The sequence below is a fragment of the Microtus oregoni genome, unplaced genomic scaffold, assembly GCF_018167655.1.
Source record: "Microtus oregoni isolate MIOR12 unplaced genomic scaffold, Mior012 000016F_ref0000370, whole genome shotgun sequence".
NCBI classification, from domain to species: domain Eukaryota; kingdom Metazoa; phylum Chordata; class Mammalia; order Rodentia; family Cricetidae; genus Microtus; species Microtus oregoni.
Window position 1 is genome coordinate 38,437,207 of NW_024543075.1, and position 19,055 is coordinate 38,456,261.

General features: G+C 36.5%; 1 protein-coding gene across 2 annotated transcripts; it reads left to right on the plus strand.

The window, feature by feature from the left end:
• Positions 1-3,218: 3,218 nt before the first annotated feature.
• On the plus strand, positions 3,219-5,221 carry LOC121457942 (olfactory receptor 2D3-like). 2 transcript variants are annotated; one of them, XM_041667028.1, is made up of 2 exons: positions 3,219-4,137; positions 5,196-5,221. In XM_041667028.1, the coding sequence occupies exons 1-2, from the start codon at positions 3,219-3,221 to the stop codon at positions 5,219-5,221; spliced, it is 945 nt and encodes a 314-aa protein (XP_041522962.1). The 2 variants fall into 2 exon arrangements, with proteins under 2 accessions (XP_041522962.1, XP_041522963.1); XM_041667029.1 differs by lacking the exon at positions 5,196-5,221 and having other exon boundaries at positions 3,219-4,142.
• Positions 5,222-19,055: the final 13,834 nt, after the last annotated feature.

The window sequence follows — 19,055 nt, forward strand, 5'->3', positions numbered from 1 at the left end:
TTGCATTAGCTTTCATTTTTAGTTATTATGTATAGCTCATTTACATACCATATATCCAAAAGTATCATCCATCAGGTAAGGATCTGAGGTAACTAATTTTTTTGGGGGTGTGTTAAATTGTACTGAGATTCTAATATACTATGTATTGTTAATTCATATTTGTATTTCTCCCATAGTATTTGCCTCCTATTCTTTATTAGGTCATCATTGCACATTCTAAAAAGTTATTTTATGTCATCTGCCACAGTAATTTCTTCATTCTTTTATTTCATTGTGTTTTGTGACAGTATATATTTAAGCTATGTGAGTGAAAGTTATCAGTTACTCTTGACATTTGAATCTTTGTAGTCAGGCTTAGACACAGATACAATCTACATGGGTAGTAGAAAAAGACAAGATCTCCTGAGTAAATTGGGAGCATGGGGACTTTGGGAGAGGGTTGGGGGGGGGAGTGGCAGGAGAGGGGAGAAGAGAAAAATGTAAAGCTCAACAAAAATCCACACTGGGTTTTGATCCTACTTCATGTCCTGGCTTTGTGGGAGCCTAGCCAGTTTGGATGTTCTCCTTCCTAGACCAGGATGGAGGCGGGAAGACTTTGGACTTTCCACAGGGCAGGGAACCCTGACTGCTCTTCAGACTAGAGAGGGAGGGGGAGAGGATTGGGGGGAGGGGAGAGGAGTGAGGGGGGAGGGGGGAGGAGTGGGAGGCTGGGAGGAGGCAGAAATTTTTTTTCTCAATAAAAAATGGGAAACACAAAAAAACATAAAAAAAAGAAATAATATAAAGCTGTGATTTGGAAATTAAAAAAAGACATTATCAAATACAAAATATGGAAAACTTCTGGGAAAAAAAGACATCTTATACTTAACAGAGTTAAGCAATAATATCACTACTTTAAAAATATATTTTTATTTATGTATGTTTCTTTTCTTTGTGTGCAATGCATGGGCAAACATGCTGAAAACTAGTGATATGTTTTTATTGTGATAAAACATGTAAGAACCACTTATTTTTTCCTACCTTGTCAATCATTCAACTAAGACCTACTTGATGATGCAGATTAATTTTGCTTATTGAAAACACTAATTAGCATGAGCTTAGTCCTCAAATAGCCTTACCTGATTGAATCCTATGGCAACTTACAGTGTCTGTTGTAATATACTCTGACATTATTTTCCTTGTGACTATATTGTCTACTTCTAATTCTTGCAAATTTATTTTAACTGTTTACTTATTAAAATATTTTATTATCTATTTTTAATCCAGTAGGCTAAATTGGAAGCAATCATTATATGGAAGTACAAAGAAGAGTAAATATCTTCTCATTTATGTTCCCTGTTCCTGCTATGTTTCTCCACCCCAAGGATCATCATTATTCATTAATAGAGTTTCTTGTAGGTTGGCTAAGTATGCATGCACCACTTTTCTATGGCATAATAATAACAGTTTCCAAGGACCCTCAATAATGATATTTTGTTCTTTTTATTTTACTTTTTGATTTTTCAATTTTTATTTTTTAAAAATGGATTTTCCTAAAATACATTTTAATTACAATTTTTGATTTCTTTCTTCCTCTGAGATCTCACCTCCTCATCTCACCTCCCCTATTATGAATAATCAACATTTCTGTCTTTCTTAGAAAATAATCAGGTATCTAAGAAATAAGAGTAAAATAATATATAAAACAAAAGCAAGTCAATAGAACAAAAGAAACAAAAGAAAAAGTCAAATAAAGCACAAGGAACACATATAGGTGCAGGATCCTGTCCCACTCCCCCCCCCACAGAGAGAGCGAGAGCGAGAGAGAGAGAGAGAGAGAGAGAGAGAGAGAGAGAGAGAGGATTTTTACATTTTTGATTTGGAAAAATGTCAATATAGTTTCAGACTTATTTAATAATGTTAATTTTTATTTTAAGGATACAAATAATATAGAAGGCTTTAAACTGTAGAGCTTTTATAAAATTTTATATTTCTGAGAATTTCACTACTGAGTATAGTATTTTAATCATTTTCATCTCTCACCCATACTGATGTCTCCCATTAGACCTTCTTCCCTCATTTCAATCTAGAATTGTCTTGCTGTTTTCAAAGACACACAATCAAATTATTTGCAACGAATATCTGTCCCATTTCTCAATACTTGCCCTCTTAATAAATCTCCTTGCAACACTAAACCATTGAAAATAAAACTAAATATGCTTGAATGCTATTTGCAGTCACTGGTTTGCTTTGCTAGGTAGATTATCTGTATACCATCAAGAAAGAGAAGAAAAGATGTCTGTGCAAGGAGTAGATATGAGCCATAGTCAGAGGGGGCTCATGAGACTTTAACCTTCTCTACAGGCAACACTTGAAGAAGGAAGAAGAAAACTTTCAGCATGCAGAGAGTCTCAGAGGTGCTCAGAGTTACTAGTATGAGAGTATTTATAAATAATTTTATATTCTTTGATAAAAGAATGGTAGGAACTCTATATTATATACTGAAGTGACTTAAAGGAGAATGAAATAAAAACATCACCAATGATGGCCACCAGGTGATACCAATAGATGAAAATTGGTGTCATGTGCAAAGATATAAAATTTTGCAGAAGACATACTTTGGAGAATTGAGGGTGTTAAGTGTAACAGCAAAGACACAGCTATTTTTATTGATAACCCACAGAACTTTGTTTACATTGGACATAAATGAATTTGAGCTATACAGGATCACTGAATATTAACACCATTATCATAACTTTTTATTTATTCTTCACTCTAAATAGTGATCCTTTAGAATTAATTTGCAAACTATGAAACAGAAAAACTTCATAAATATTATCACAGAACACACAATGTCAAACATAAGTAATTAAGGTCATCTAAATAGGCTAGCTCCTCAAACAAAAAAAAAAACAGGCTATCTCCTCAGACCTATAAAAAGGATGAATGTAATCTGAGGAGCATCAACATGCCACTCACCTCATTAGGAGTTGGTATGCTATTTTTCTTTCTGTTGCCATTAAAAGTTTCAAAAGGAGAACAAAAATAATCTTTGGTTCTCTATTGGCAGTCTACACAGTCCAAAAGAAAATTAAGTCTTTCAGAACATGAAAATAGTTTTACAGATCTCAATTCCAATTTTGAATTAATAAAATATTCAGTTATGTAGATACTCTGAAGCAGCTGATGTATGTGCATTTTTTTCCTTGAAGCTCTTCTACAGAGATAAGTAATTATTCATGGGTGACGACAACAGATCATCTGTGGCAGAATTCATCTTCCTGGGCCTCTCACAGGACCCACAGACCCAAGTCCTGCTCTTCTTCCTCTTTCTCTTCATCTACCTGCTCACTGTGCTGGGAAATCTGCTGATCATCGTGCTCATCCACTCAGACCCCAGACTCCACACTCCCATGTACTTCTTCCTTAGGAACCTGTCCTTTGCCGATCTCTGCTTTTCTACCACCACAGTTCCCCAGGTGCTTGTCCACTTCCTGGTGAAGAAAAAGACCATTTCTTTTGCTGGATGCTCAACACAGTTAGTTGTGTTACTTCTGGTTGGATGTACAGATTGTGCACTCCTGGCAGTAATGTCCTATGACCGATATGTTGCTGTCTGCAAGCCTCTGCACTACTCCACCATCATGACACACTGGGTATGTGTCCAGCTGGCTGCAGGGTCCTGGGCCAGTGGTGCATTTGTGTCCATGGTGGATGCCACCTTCACTTTGCGTCTCCCTTACCGAGGAAATAATGTCATTAACCACTTTTTCTGTGAACCTCCTGCCCTCCTGAAGCTGGCTTCAGCAGACACCTACAGCACAGAAATGGCCATCTTTGCAATGGGCGTGATAATCCTCCTAGCTCCTGTCTCACTCATCCTCATTTCCTATTGGAACATCATCTCCACTGTGATCCAGATGCAGTCTGGGGAGGGGAGGCTAAAGGTCTTCTCCACCTGTGGTTCCCACCTCATTGTTGTTGGTCTCTTCTATGGCTCAGCAATATTTGCCTACATGAGACCAAACTCCAAGACAATGAATGAAAAGGATAAAATGATTTCAGTGTTTTATTCAGCAGCGACCCCCATGCTTAATTCTATCATTTACAGCCTGAGGAACAAGGATGTTAAAGGGGCTTTCAGGAGAATAACTTCTAGATAGAGGATGTGGGGAAAAGGGAACACTTCTGCATTGCCTTGTGGAATGCAAGCTGGTACAGTCCATTTGGATGTCAGTGTGGTGATTTCTCCGAAAATTAGTAAATAACCTTCCTCAAGACCCAGTAATCCCACTTTTGGGTACATATTCAAAGGATGCTCAATGATGACACAAGGACATGTACTCAACTATGTACATAGTAACATTTTTTTGTCATATTCAGAACCTGGAAACAACCTAAATGCCCCTCACCTGAAGAATGGATAATGTGGTATATTTATACAATGGAGTACTACACAGAAGAAAAAAATAACGACATCTTGGATTTTGCAGGAAAATGGATGGAGTTAGAAAACATTATTTTGAGTGAGGTAACCCAGACAGAGAAAGATAATTATCACATATACTCACTCATAGGTGGTTTTTAAACATAAAAGAAAGAAATCCAGCCTGCGGTCCACAATCCCAGAGAACTTAGACAGCAATGAGGACAATAAAAGAGACATAATTTACATGGGAAGTAGAAAGATCTCCTGAGTAGATTGGGAGCATGGGGACCTTGGGGGAGGGTTGAATGTGGGAGGGGAGAAGCAGGGAGAGGAGTAGAGAAAAATGTAGAGCTCAATAAAAATAAAAAAAAAAGATGGCATTTTCTGAAATGGTAATGTGAGCATTTCAGAGATGTAGAGATAATGAATTTTCTCCACAATTTTTCCTTTTTATGCCATTCTTTTTCTATTTTCCTCTTATTTTTTATATTTTTAATCTGTTCCATCCAATTGATCATTTAAAATAAAGGCATCTAAATGGAAAGAAAATTGAGCTGAAGAAAAGGAAAGCAAGAGAAAGGCAAAATCTGATTGCAAATTGAGGAGAGGGAAACTGAAATGAAGGAAGCATCTTCCATCCTGTGCTATAGAAGTAGAGAGGGAAAAAGAAGGAATAGGGAAGCATTTTGTCTTTTCTAACATATACAGTTAATACAGAAATTAAAATAAATAAGTATTTAGTGTCTGTGAAAAAATAAAACTAAGACCAATCAAAATAAAAACAAGGGAATTATATTCTTTCACAAACAGTAAACTATGTTTCTACCCATGAAGTTAGTTAGAGTCATTTATACATATATTTTACATTTATTTTTAAAGATACATTTTATAACACAGTACTCTTTATAATATTTGGTTTTTTTTTCTCTTTCCATCATTTATTATCTCAGCCCCCAGCTCCAACAGGAATTCTCTAGGAAGCCATAAGGCAAACCTGCCAGAGAAGCAAGTAGACCAGCAAAGCCGGCAGGTGAGCTTCAGAACTCTCACATTTCCAATCTGCCCCCAGGAAATATTCCTATTGACACAAAAAGTAACAATCATTCCCATAGAAACAGATGCTTCCATGTAGTGAGCCGGACAGGATCGCCATTACAAGATGGCGCTGACAACCTGTCTTGTTGGAAATAAACTACTCCATATTTGGCTATGGCTTTGAGAGCTGCGCGTCCCCGCTTCCCGCATGTGCAGTGGATGAGGATCCTTGAGCCTATCCCGATGCAGTCTGGTGTCAGCTGTTGGTGGCAGCCAATCACAGGGCAACCCGTGTGCCAATTCCTTATTTAAGCGGCTGCCTAAGCGCTCCCCCCCCCTCCCCCGTCCCTTCGCTTCCTGCTGCCTCTCCCCTTCGCTCCGTGCCCCTAGGCTCCCTGTTCCTCGTTTTCCCGCCCACTCGTTCCCTGCTCCCCATCAATCAAGGGCACTCCAGTAAAGCATGTTCTGAGTGGAATCCTGATGTGGTTTTCGTTCTTTCTCGCCGGTCGAGAGGTCCGCCACACTTCCATGATACTTGGAAGTTTCAAACTCACCTGGCAAGTCTAAGGGGCCACTGTAGGAATAGCATGACTTGCACTGCCAATCAAAATTAACTGTCTCCTCTGACTGTAAAACTTCCATCCAAGAAATCCACAGCCACATACTGGCCAATCAGAGCCACTCTCATTTGAATGGCAGGCACCGAAGCCCAAAAGAAGTAGGCTCCTATTTGAAAACAGCCACAGTCTATTACTGTCTAAATATTGCCCTGTGCTCCAACCGCTTGCAGTATATTCAACAAACTTGCCTTTTCGACTCCAGCTTGCCCAGTGACAGTCATTGTCATACAGGAGTGTCCTGCTACACAGAGTTCCATCTGAGCTTGTGAAGAAGATATGATGGAAGCACTCTATACAAAGAGTTCACAATTTTAAAAAAAAGAAGGATCCATAAGCTGCTGATCCAGCAGTCAGATAGTACCTTGTTAGTAAAGTTATAAGAAGATTCAATCAATGTGTCTACCATCAGTCACTGGCCAAGAGTTAGATCTGTATTCAAATAGGTCTTAAGAGCCAGTGGCTTCATGTAAACATGCTTCCCTATATCCAAGCCTTCTGACTAACAGACTTAGTAGGATATATAGCTCTCAACTGATTTTTTTTTCTTTTTTTTTAGAAAAGAAGAAAAAAAAACATAAACAAAAAACAAGTTTCCACCTCCTCCCAGCCTCCCATTTCCCTCCCCCTCCTCCCACCCTTCTCCCCCTCCTCCCACCCTTCTCCCCCTCCCCCCACTCCTCTCCCCCTCCCTCTCCAGTCCACAGAGCAGTCCGGGTTCCCTGCCCTGTGGTAAGTCCTAGGTCCTCCCCCCTCCGTCCATATATCTAGGAAGGTGAACATCCAAACTGGCTAGGCTTCCACAAAGCCAGCACATTAAGTAGGATCAAAACCCCGTGCCATTGTCCTTGGGTTCTCATCAGCCCTCATTGTTCGCCATGTTCAGAGAGTCCGGTTTTACCCCATGCTTTTTCGGTCACAGTCCAGCTGGCCTTGGTGAGCTCCCAGTAGATCAGCTCCACTGTCTCAGTGGGTGGGTGCACGCCTCATGGTCCCGACTTCTTTGCTCATGTTCTCCCTCCTTCTGCTCCTCATTGGGACCTTGGGAGGACCTTGGGAGCTCAGTCCAGCTTCCTTGCTCTTGGATTGGGAGGATCAACATAGTAAAAATGGCAATTCTACCAAAGGCAATTTATAGATTCAATGCAATCCCCATCAGGGTCCCATCAAAATTCTTCACAGATCTTGAGAGGACAATAATCAACTTTATATGGAAAAACAAAAAACCCAGGATAGCCAAAACAATCCTATACAATAACGATTGTCTGGAGGCATTACCATCCCTGACTTCAAACTCTATTACAGAGATACAGTGATGAAAACAGTGTGGTACTGGCATAAAAACAGAGAAGTTGACCAATGGAATCGTATAGAAGACCCGAATTTTAACCCACAAATCTTTATAATGTTTGGGAAATAGATATGAAACTAGTGTTATATTTCATGTCTTGATTTTAATTGAAACTCTATTAATTTGCTATACTGAATAGTAAGCATATTAGTAGAATAATAAGTGATAGAATTATGTGTTTGTAAATTTAAGGGACCAGATATAAAGCTAAAATAAGACATCTGATGAGATCTTTGAATTCAGTGCTACAGAACTAACTAGTTTCTAATTTTGAAGCATCTGAAGATGGGGTAATTCACAAGAATACAGAATGAAGATAATGTCAAAGGATGAAGTCTAGAAAACTCTTCTTGACCTTAGCAGGACACTTGACCTCTATAATGCACATAAGAGTTCACATAACATAAATCACAATAGGTGCCAAAATATACACAATATAGATCATCTTAACATTTTTAGAACTTACAAAATATTTGTAATACACTTAGAAGAATTTTTAATACTCCTAATTGCTGATAATTTCTTAAAATCAGAAGGGAGGTGAGCAGAGAAAAATGTACAGCTCGATAAAAATAAAAAAACAGTAATGAGCCGGGCGATGGTGGCACACGCCTTTAATCCCAGCACTCGGGAGGCAGAGGTGGGCGGATCTCTGTGAGTTCGAGACCAACCTGGTCTAGAGAGCTAGTTCCAGGACAGGCTCCAAAGCCACAGAGAAACCCTGTCTCGAAAAACCAAAAAAAAAAAAAAATAAAAAATAAAAACAGTAATGAATACACAAAACCTTGTGTAAAACAAATAAAAGCTTTAACCCTATTTGCAAAAATAAAGTCACACAAAATGCGAATAAATCATATTTGCTTAAATAACAAAACATTAGATATATTTGCCTTCTGATTAAAATTTTAAATATTGCAATTTCCAACTATGATAATGTCATCATAACTATGATGGAATATTAAGTGAAAATCAAGAATTTACACTCCAGATATGCCATGGCACTTAAATTTTTACATGATGTCTAAAGGGATCTGCTTGCATGTATATTTCCATTCATACTGTGCATTTATTTTATAGGCATTTCTCCTAATGTGAATACCCAATTAACATTACAGTTGTCAGATGTAAGGAGCAGCAAAACTCAGTCACTATCATTGTGTATCTACAGATCAACGTCTGTGTTGAGATCTTGGTTTATCTATGCTTTCTGTTCATCCAGAGATTATGAGCTCAATCCTCAGCACACTCATTGTCAGCTCACAACTGCCTATAGCACCAGATACAGAAATTTCACTGGATTACATGACCATTCTCATACATGTCACACACACACACACACACACACACACACACACACACACACACCACAAATGTAGGCAAGGAGATAAATGAATAAGTAAGCCTTTCAATTTGGTTTACACAGTTGGTGTGTACTCTACAGCAAATTACTTAGATTTGCTTAGTTATGCTCAGCTGTAAAATGGTTACACAAATTTTACTTATCTAAAAGTGATAATATAAACACTCATAAAATATAAGATATTTAAAGATTTCAAGACAATAGTAAGTGGTTCACAATTTGTATAGTGTCTCATTATAGTAATGGGATCATATTTAAGAATCATTACATATGCCCAGAGTCCCAGCACTTGAGAAGCAGAGACCTTTGTATCTATGTAAATCCAAGACCAGTCTAGTGGATATATTAAACAGTACAAGAAGGAATTTAAACCAAGACAATATAAACTCAGAATGAAAATGGAGACAGAGTACTGTAAAAGCAGAGATTCCATGAATCTGCTGTGCTATGGAATTAGAAAAGTCTGCATAAGAGTTAGGTCAATCCTGATGTACATTTCCCTGATGACGAAGAATGTTGAGAAATTCCTTAAAAGTCTTTTTGACCATTTGAAATTCTTCTGTTGTGAATCCTCTGTTTAGATCTATACCAAATTTTTAATTTGGTTTGTTTGGTATTTTGATGTCTAATTTCTTGAGTTCTTTATATATTTTGGAAGTCAGCTGTCTGTCAGATGACTTTTCCCTTTCTCCTGAGGCTGGTCTTTTGTATTGTTACCATGTCCTTTGCCTTACAGAAGCTTTTCAGGTCCCATTTATTAATTTTGGTTCTCAATGTCTGTGCTATGGGTGTTATATTTAGGAAGTAGTTTCTTGTGCCAGTGTGTTCAAGGCTACCTCCCACTTTCTCTTCTTTTTTTTTTCAAATTTTAAAGTCAAGATACATTTATGTTGGTTTAGCTTAGCAGCCCCCAGAATCAAATATCTCTCTGCAGTCAACAAATTCAAAGAAATTACAATAATATACTTAATCCAGACTTTCTGTGTATATTTCATCTTTATGTGGCTTATTTTTTATTTTTTTTTATTTTTTAAATTTATTTATTTATTAAGGATTTCTGCCTCGTCCCCACAACCGCTTCCCATTTCCCTCCCCCTCCCCCGATCAAGTCCCCCCCCCCATCTGCTCGAAGAGCAATCAGGGTTCCCTGACCTGTGGGAAGCCCAAGGACTGCCCACCTCTATCCAGGTCTCATAAGGTGAGCATTCAAACTGCCTAGGCTCCCACAAAGCCAGTACGTGCAGTAGGATCAAAAACCCACTGCAATTGTTCTTGAATTCTCAGTATTCCTCATTGTCCCCTATGTTCAGCTAGTCCGGATTTATCCCATGCTTTTTCAGACCTAGGCCAGCTGGCCTTGGTGAGATCCCAATAGAACATCCCCATTGTCTTAGTGTGTGGGTGCACCCCTCGTGGTCCTGAGTTCCTTGCTCGTGCTCCGTCTCCTTCTGCTCCTGATTTGGACCTTGAGATTTCTGTCCGGTGCTCCCGTGTGGGTCTCTGTCTCTGTCTCCTTTCATCGCCTGATGAAGGTTAATATTCCTGAGGATCCCACTTTCTCTTCTATCATGTTCAGTGTATCTGAATTTATTTTGAGGTCTTTGAACAACTTGGACTCTAGAGTTTTATTCATGGTGATAGATATTAATCTATTTGCATTCTTCTACATGTTGGCAATCAGTTATACTAGTAGGGTTGGGGAGAAACCTGGTACTGAGGAAATTCCCAGGAACCAATCTAGTTTTTCAGTCTCCTGCATCAGACATGATTCTCCAGTCTGAGATTGGCCTGGATTTAACCTTCCACACAGCCTATACGCTTAGCCACCTCACTAACCCTCTCCTCCTCATTACTACACTCCCCTCTCAGAGTCCAACTTCTGAGCTACAACTTGGTCTCATTGACTGATTTTTCTTATTTACAATTGTATCCTCCTATCACCCGCTGTACAACACAGAAAATGATTTGTCAACTTGCCAGTATGCCTTTGATACTCCAGAATAAAACTCACCTCCTATTTTTATGTGTATGTTTTAGTAATCAACAGTGATACCCATTCTGTGGTTTGTCTCTGTGAGTTGTCATTTGCAAACTTTTTTTTTTTTACTGTTTTACAACAACTAGTTTGGTACTATATATTTGTTTATGTTTTTTTCTTTTATTGCCCATATCTTTAATCTGAGCAATGATTTTTTAATCATAGCCACCCAAACCCTGACAACACTATATAAGTTTTGACTGATGATTAGACTACACTATATCTAAGATTAGCTGTAAATACTATAACACATTATGACATTTCCGGTGTCTGACCAGTCTATTTTTAATATCTCATGTCTGTGGATTCACACATTTAAAAAGATACATGTATATTCCTCAAAACCAAAATTAAAGGGAAAATGAAGAAAAAGATCAAAAAGTGTATACCTCATTTAAGCTTATTACATTACCAGATAAAATAGTTCTGATAGATTGATGTAGAAATTCCTATATACTTCTAGTGACCAGAATTTAACAAGCCAACCTTAAGAGTGGCTCCAGGCCTCAGACCATGGTGAAAGCAGGGTAATTTCCAGCTCAGCTCTTAGAGTACAAGTAAGCATATGAGGTCAGTTTCAGAGGAATAATAAATATTTACTAGCTTTGATTTTCTCATTTTGTTTTCATGTCTCTATTGATCTCAGCACCCAGAAATCTCCTCACTCATAGAAGAGAAAATGAATGGGGCATAGTTACACTCAGGAATTTGAGGTAGATAGACTGTAAGTTTGAAGACAGACTATGTTACATAGTGAGACCCTATCTCAATAAAATACACCAATCCAGAATCAAGCAAACATTAATACAAAAAGTCTCAATGTGGAAATTACAACATGGACAGTTACTTTTCTTTTCATTTTTTTCATAAAATATAACCTGTTCATTCTTTTCATCTCCCCTAACTCCTCCTAGACTTCCCTAACTTTATACTCACCAATCTCTATCCATTCTTTCTTTCTCTCTTAAACAGGCAAACAAAAACTAATGAACCAACAAAAACAAACCAACTCATTGTCTCACGTGCCTGCCTGCGCATGCACCTGCAAATGAGCCTTGCTGATGGCCTCAGACTATTCCTCGACTGTGACACACAATACACTGCACACATTCTGACAACTGCGGAAGAAGCATTGTTCTATTATTGATATTTTTTACAATAATGTTTATTAGTTAGGATGCAAACTAATGGATTGCATTATAACATTTTCATTGTACTTCACTTAGGTTAATTATCAAATCTCCCTGTCTTTTCTGTTCACTTCCCTCTCTTACTGATCTTTTCCATTTCCAAATAGTCCCCATTTTAGTGCACACACACAGACATGCACATGCATGCACATACACACATATACATATTTTTGCACATGAAAGAAAATATACAGCACCTTGTCTTTCTTCTCTCTTTTGCCATCTGCTTGTGTCTCTAACATAATTCATTGCTGGTATTTTACCTTCTGATATGTCATATTATCAAATGAAGGCTCTATTTAGAAATGAATAATGCAATATTTATGTTTCTGAGTCAGTCTTATTTCATTGAACATGTAATCTCTAGTTTTATGCATTTTATTACAAATGGCATAGTTTAATCCTTCTTTATGGCTGAGTAAAATTTCATTATGTTTATATGAAACATTTTTTTACCTATTCATCAGTTGGTGGGAACCTAATCTAGATCTTCTACTAGCTATTGTGTATGCATTTCAGATTTGTAGCCATAATATTAGGAAATCTACAGTGAAGGGGAATGCACCAGAAGGGGAACGTGAATAAAGTAATTCCATTGTAGCTCCTAATAGGGTATAATAAGGAGGTCTTTATTTAAGGGGAGACTCACAGATCACAATGGGAACATGAACTCATTCCCATGTTGGGCAGCCAGCTGAAGGGGAGCGTGAATTAAGGAATCCCAAACTAGCTCCAGATAGGGTATAATAAGGCGTTCTTTATTTAAGGGGGTACTCACTGATCACAGCAGGGAACAGGAACAGAATCCAGCATTCAGATGTCACAGCAAGGGAGGAGAGAGCTGGGGGTGCACACCTTTTGGTGCCCAATGCTACGCCCAGCCTTGTCCAGCCTCTCAAAGTCAACTGGATGAAGGAGGTTCTTCATCATCACAGGTCACTCAGGGTAAGTGTGATTGGATCAGTATTCTGGCTTTCAGTCAGAACTTTATGGGTAAAGTGTTCTTCCTTTTACTTGGGTGAGTCTATGGGTCATGCTTCCACTTTGTTTTTTATTTGATTTACAGAGGCCATTTTATTTACAACATTTCTGTAGGTGGAGACTGCTTGTTTGTTTCCAGCTGCCCAGACCATGAAATAATCACACAGAAACTATATTATTTGCAATATTATTTGGCTGATAGCTTAAACATATTTCTGGCTCTTATATTTTAAACTAACCCATCTCCATCTGTGCATCACCACGAGGTCGTGGGCTACCAGCAATGTTTCAGTGGGCTCCAACACAGGTGACTGCCCCACGGTGGCTACATGGCTTTTTACTGACTCCACCTTCTTTCTCTCAGCATTCAGTTTAGTTTTCCTGCCTAGTTCTATTCTGCCCTTACAGGTCAAAGCAGCTTCTTTATTCATTAACACATATACAGAAGAATTTCCCACACCACATTTCTACTTTGTTCTCAAATTCTAAATATCATTGACTCTTCCGAATTGTTGTTGTTTTTCCATTCTTGTTGTTGATTCACATCAGTTTTGCTGAGCGTTTTTCTTTTCTTGGTGACTTTCCTCCTTAATCATGGGCCAACTTCTGTACTTCATTCGTGTGCTAATTTTTACTCATTTAATATCATTCATGGGCTACTTTTAGTACCATACTTTTATCAACTTATCTGACTTTCATCTAGAATTTGTACATCCTGGCATCAACGATTTTATTAGTTGAGGAGTGGAAATGATCTTATGAAGGAGTCACAGTGCTTTTTTTTTGTATTTTTCTTTTGGTTTGGATATCTCTGCTAGTTTTATATTGAAGCTCTTTTTAGTGACTTACAATGTTTTGAAATACAACTAACAGACTACTGCCACCTGTTGACCAGAATCTTGTTCTAATCTGTTTCATAGGGTCCAGTGAATCCTCCATCTAAAAGTGAGGGAATCCCTTTCTGTATCAATACTTGTGTCATGTTTTCCCCATGTGACTATAAGGAGATTGGGGCATTTTAGACACAAATGCAGAAAATGGATAGTTAGACATCCTCTGAAATCTCTTAATTTGGGAGAACCATCCAAAAGTTGAACAGTTCCACTATCTCTCCCTCCTACCTACATATTCTGCATCCACAGATTTACAAATGATAAAAAATGTATATGTTGAAGATTATTATTATTATATATTGAAGATTATTTTATGTATTATAAGAAATAGAGAAAATAAAGTAGAAGGGAGTGTATGCAGAGGTTATGAGAAAATATTAGTTAACTATACAAGAGATGAGCATTCTATAATTTTGATATCTGAAAACATACTGAAACAAATTCCCTGAAGATACTAAGGCACAAGTATAATTCTCTCAGGTGCATGTAAGAATTCAAAGACTTGAGATCCCAGATGATCACAGGGTATCTTGGCTTCTATTCAGATGAGAGTCAAGTATCTCAGTTTACTGAAGAGGATTTTGAATTCCCTGGGGACTATTCTTGTAGAATGATTTCTAGAAAGCTAACAGCCCAAATGCTCTAGGGAGTGATCTGGAAATAATAACTCTTAGGATCTCTGGTTTGAAGATTTCCTGGAAGAACCTCCTCCAGGCTGGTAGTTGAATTTGTGATTGATCTCTGCACAAACATCATCCTTGTGAGTAAGACTCACAGCACAGATGATGTCCCAGTCTTACTGTATTTGGGAAATAGCAATGGGGGTTACTTGTTAGGATAAGGAAAAAGGCTGCAGAAACCACACTGTTTGTCACTCTCCATCCATCACTGGTCTCACTGTCCTGAGTTCACAACTCCCAGGTGAGGTTAGGGAAGATGGTGAGGGGAGGTACTCTTTCCAGTGAGTCTGATTTTTCATTCCTTACCATAGGAAGTGTCTTTATCCTCTGCTCTTCTTGGCTTTTACTTCTGAGCTTCTATATTCTCCTCTGCCTCTTGTTTTGCCAATGTCTCCACTTTTGTGTTCCTTTCTCATATTCTTTTACAATTTGAATTATGAATCAGTCAGGTCCAGTATTCAGCCTGAGACTCCTACACTCAAAAAAAAATGTGGGAAATGAGGTAGTACACATCTTCCCTTTTTTTCAAAAACAGTTTTATAATTAAATATATATTATTGTATATGTGTCAGCATGAGACTCTTTATTATTTCAGTAATCTTTATTTTATTAAACCTGTAGTACATGTCAGACAATTTTGAAATACAATTTATAGAAATAAATGTATATTTAAAGAATGTAGAAGTAGTAACCCACTTTAAGATCATGGAAGCATATATTGGATATCCTTAAAATTGCCTTTGAGATGTATGTGCAAACATTTTATAGATTTTGTGAAAATAATAGCTAATCTGCCTGTACACTGAGTAGAAAACTTCAGTAAGTAGTTATAGCCACTGTAATGAAAAAAATGTCAATAGGACAAGAACAACCCCTTTAAAGACTATTTTGAAGAATCAGAGAGTATTTTTGTCTGAGACAGAGAGTGAGAGAAAGGTAAATATTTATGCAGTATATATTGTCTAAAGTCATGACAGGAACATTTAGGGGATGACAGGAAGCTGAGAAGAGATGTAGGTAAGGATGATGAAAAGTGTTAAACTTCCTTTACACAGGGAGTTTGTTTTTGAGAGTTCATGATGGTCATGTTATCCATAAATAGTTTACTCTGTGCTAGAACTTGGATATTCAATTTTCTAACTTTAGAAGATGAACTGAATGATTACTATGTGAATATTAAGTAACCTGATTACTATCAAGCAGTACACCACATGCTCAGTGTGTTTCAATTATAATTCGAGATAAAAATCCAAATTCTGTAGCAGTACAAATAACATTTAATTGTGATTTTCCTGTCCAATCATGATGGTATAACACAATGACATAAAAACACCATTCTAAAGCTCAAGATATGTTAGATGATAATGATGAAGATGTGGTGAGTTACAAAACCAAAGGCCCTAATATAGAATTTCAACAACCAAAACCAGGTGAGGTTATAAGAAATATTTCCACTTAAATACACCAAATGCCATAGAAAATGCTATGGGAAGAAATGAGAACTTTGCTTTGATAAAAATATGTTCACAATTACACTATACTTAAGAGGTAAATGAGATTGAAAATATTTCAGGACTCATGATGTGCCTCATAAAATGCATCAGCACAGAGTTCTGAATGTGTATATGATGAAATCAACAATGAGTACACAGACAAAAAATACAGAAATAAAAGGATCATGGAGTCTGTACAACTTTTCCCCTTTACTCAGGCAAAAATTACTTAAAGACATTGTGGATAAAAACAACAATAACAGCAATATTTATCCTCTTCACTCCATTAATTACAAAATTTGGTAGTGTTTTATTTATACTCATGATATATGACTGATAGCTCTGCAACGTTTTCACTTTATAAATTTGAAATTCTAAAGATCGAGCAAACTACACTAGTCTTCATCCACACAGTCACTGTTTTGTTTTTAGCCTGATAATTTTAGATAGCACATGAGAGAATCAGAATGTTTGTATTTTGTGACTTCTCTATTTCACTTTGTACAGTAGATCATTCAAGCTTATCTATAAAGTAGATTATGGCAGAATTTCCTTCTTTTTATACCTAAACAGGACAAAACAGAACATTTCTATTGTAACTTGTGTTATTATCCTTTTTTCTTCTTTAAAAATATTTGAACAAAATTAATTAGAATCATATCAAATAGAAAGCAACATAACGTCTCTTCAAGAGAGGTTGTGAGTGTGTTTATAATGCCCACAGTTTGCCAGCCTTTTCACTGTGCAACACCACCCTGTCACCTACAAGTTTATAACAGGGAATCAAACAAATGAGTTCCAGAAAACAATCTCAACTGATCTCATTATGAGTAATATTTAGAAATTAATAATCATGTTGGACTGCATTCCCTACTTTCCTTGACTGTATGAAGCCTGGAGGCCACAGGACAGACATGCCTGGGAGCATAATTAAAGTAGGCCTGATTTCACTTTGCCTGGTTCCACCATCAACCCTTGTTTGACATTACCAGGTTCTCGGGAAGATGGGTGAGTATTGTAATTAAGAACACAAATCTTGCATCTAGAGAACTTGATTCTAATTTAGACATTGTAGCTCTAGAAAATTCATGTTTTTAATTTGAAGTTCATTTTAATTCTCTTCAGAAAGGTACATGAGAAGAGACAGAGAATTGGAAATGAGGTCTCCACCCAACATCAACTTACAGTAGATGTTTACAAAGTTTCAGAATGTAGAGAGGAGGCTGAAAAGAGGGACAGTGATGGAAAAAGGAAGAGCTAGATTCTTAAGGATCCAGTGAGAAGTATTATTTATTGTCTGTTTACAAATACAAAGGTTTTCTTTGTTGTTGAGTATTCAGATAATAAAATCATACAAACTTGAAGAGATTTGTGAGTTGTAATCCCATCACGCTCAGAAATTCATTATTACTACTTACTTGAAAGAGACAATTACAGAGGAAGATGTTCATTTTCAGGTCTTATCTATGTATATAAACAATACTTATACTAATTGTAGTAGTTTGCATTTTCAGTAATTAGACATACCTAATTTTCATATCATATATTTACAAATATCATCCATCAGGTGGTGACTCTCTGAGGTATCTAATTTTAATTTGGATGTGTTAAATTATACTGAGAATTGAATCTATTAAAAACTACCAGTCATATTTTTATTTATTCCACAGTAATTATTATTTTTTCTTTATTAGTTTATTATTGCAGACTCCTTAAAAGGTTCTTAATATTTGCTCTGCTATCTGTCACAGTTATTTTTTATGTCTTTCTTCTCATTGGGCTTTGTGATAAAATATAGTTAAATCATTCAAGTGAAAGTTATCAGTTTCTTTTGAATTTTGAATCTTTGCAGTTAGATTTAGACATTTTATATTCCATAGAGTCAATGAATCACAAGCTTATTTTTAAACATATATGCTTATTTATTTATATCTATCTGTGTGAAATGCATGAGCAAACATTCTGAAAATCAGTGATATGTGAGCACATTTTATTTGTCCCTAGTTTCTCAATCATTCAACTAAGACATATTTAATGATATAAGTTGATTTTGCTTATTGGAAATACTAATATTAGTATTAAGTCCTAGTCCACAGGCATCCTTTTGTGACTGGCTCCTACAGTGTCTCTTTGAAGGGCTCTGACATTACTTTCATTCTGGCATATTTGTTTCAAATTCTTGCATATATTCATTTTAACTGTTTACTTATTTCAAATTCTTATTAGCTCTTTTTACTCAGAAAATGTAGGCTAAACTGAAAACTAAAGTGATCATTTTATGTAAGCATAAAGTAAAGTTCTCCTGTGTTATGTTCCCTGTTCCTGCTAGGTTTTGCCACCCCAAAGATCTCCACTATTCATTAACAGTGTGTTTGCTATGGGTTGGCTAACTATGTCTGTACTATTTATTTTAGGACATGAGTAGTTCTTAAGGACCTCAATACAGATATTTTTATATGCTAGTTAATTTTTTTCCTTTTTACTCTTATTAAAAATTATTTTTTTTCATAAAATATGTTCTGTTTACAGTATTGCCTTTCCGTACAACTCTGAGATCCTCCCAACCTCCGTATGAATCCTCAACATTTTATGTCTCTCTTTAGGAAACAAACAGATATAAGGAATAATAATAAATTATAGAATATAAAACAAAAACAATCAAATTAAAATAGGACAAAACAAAGAAATAGAAGAAAAAAGTCAAATAGAAAGCACAAAGTCACATATGGATGCAGAAACACACAAAAATCCCATAAAAATACTCAGCTGGAAGTCATAATATATACACAAATAATTATCTTTTTTGTCATTTTGGACAAATGTTAATGTCTAGTTTAAGATATATATGATAATGATAATTTCTATTTGATATATACAGTAATAAAGAAGGTTTAAAATAGTAGAACTTTCAAAAAGTTTATTTTCCTGAAAAGTTTATATATGTGTATAGTTTCTTAATTTTCACATCTCTCCCACTCTGGTGCCTCCAAAGAATCCCTACTCCATAAT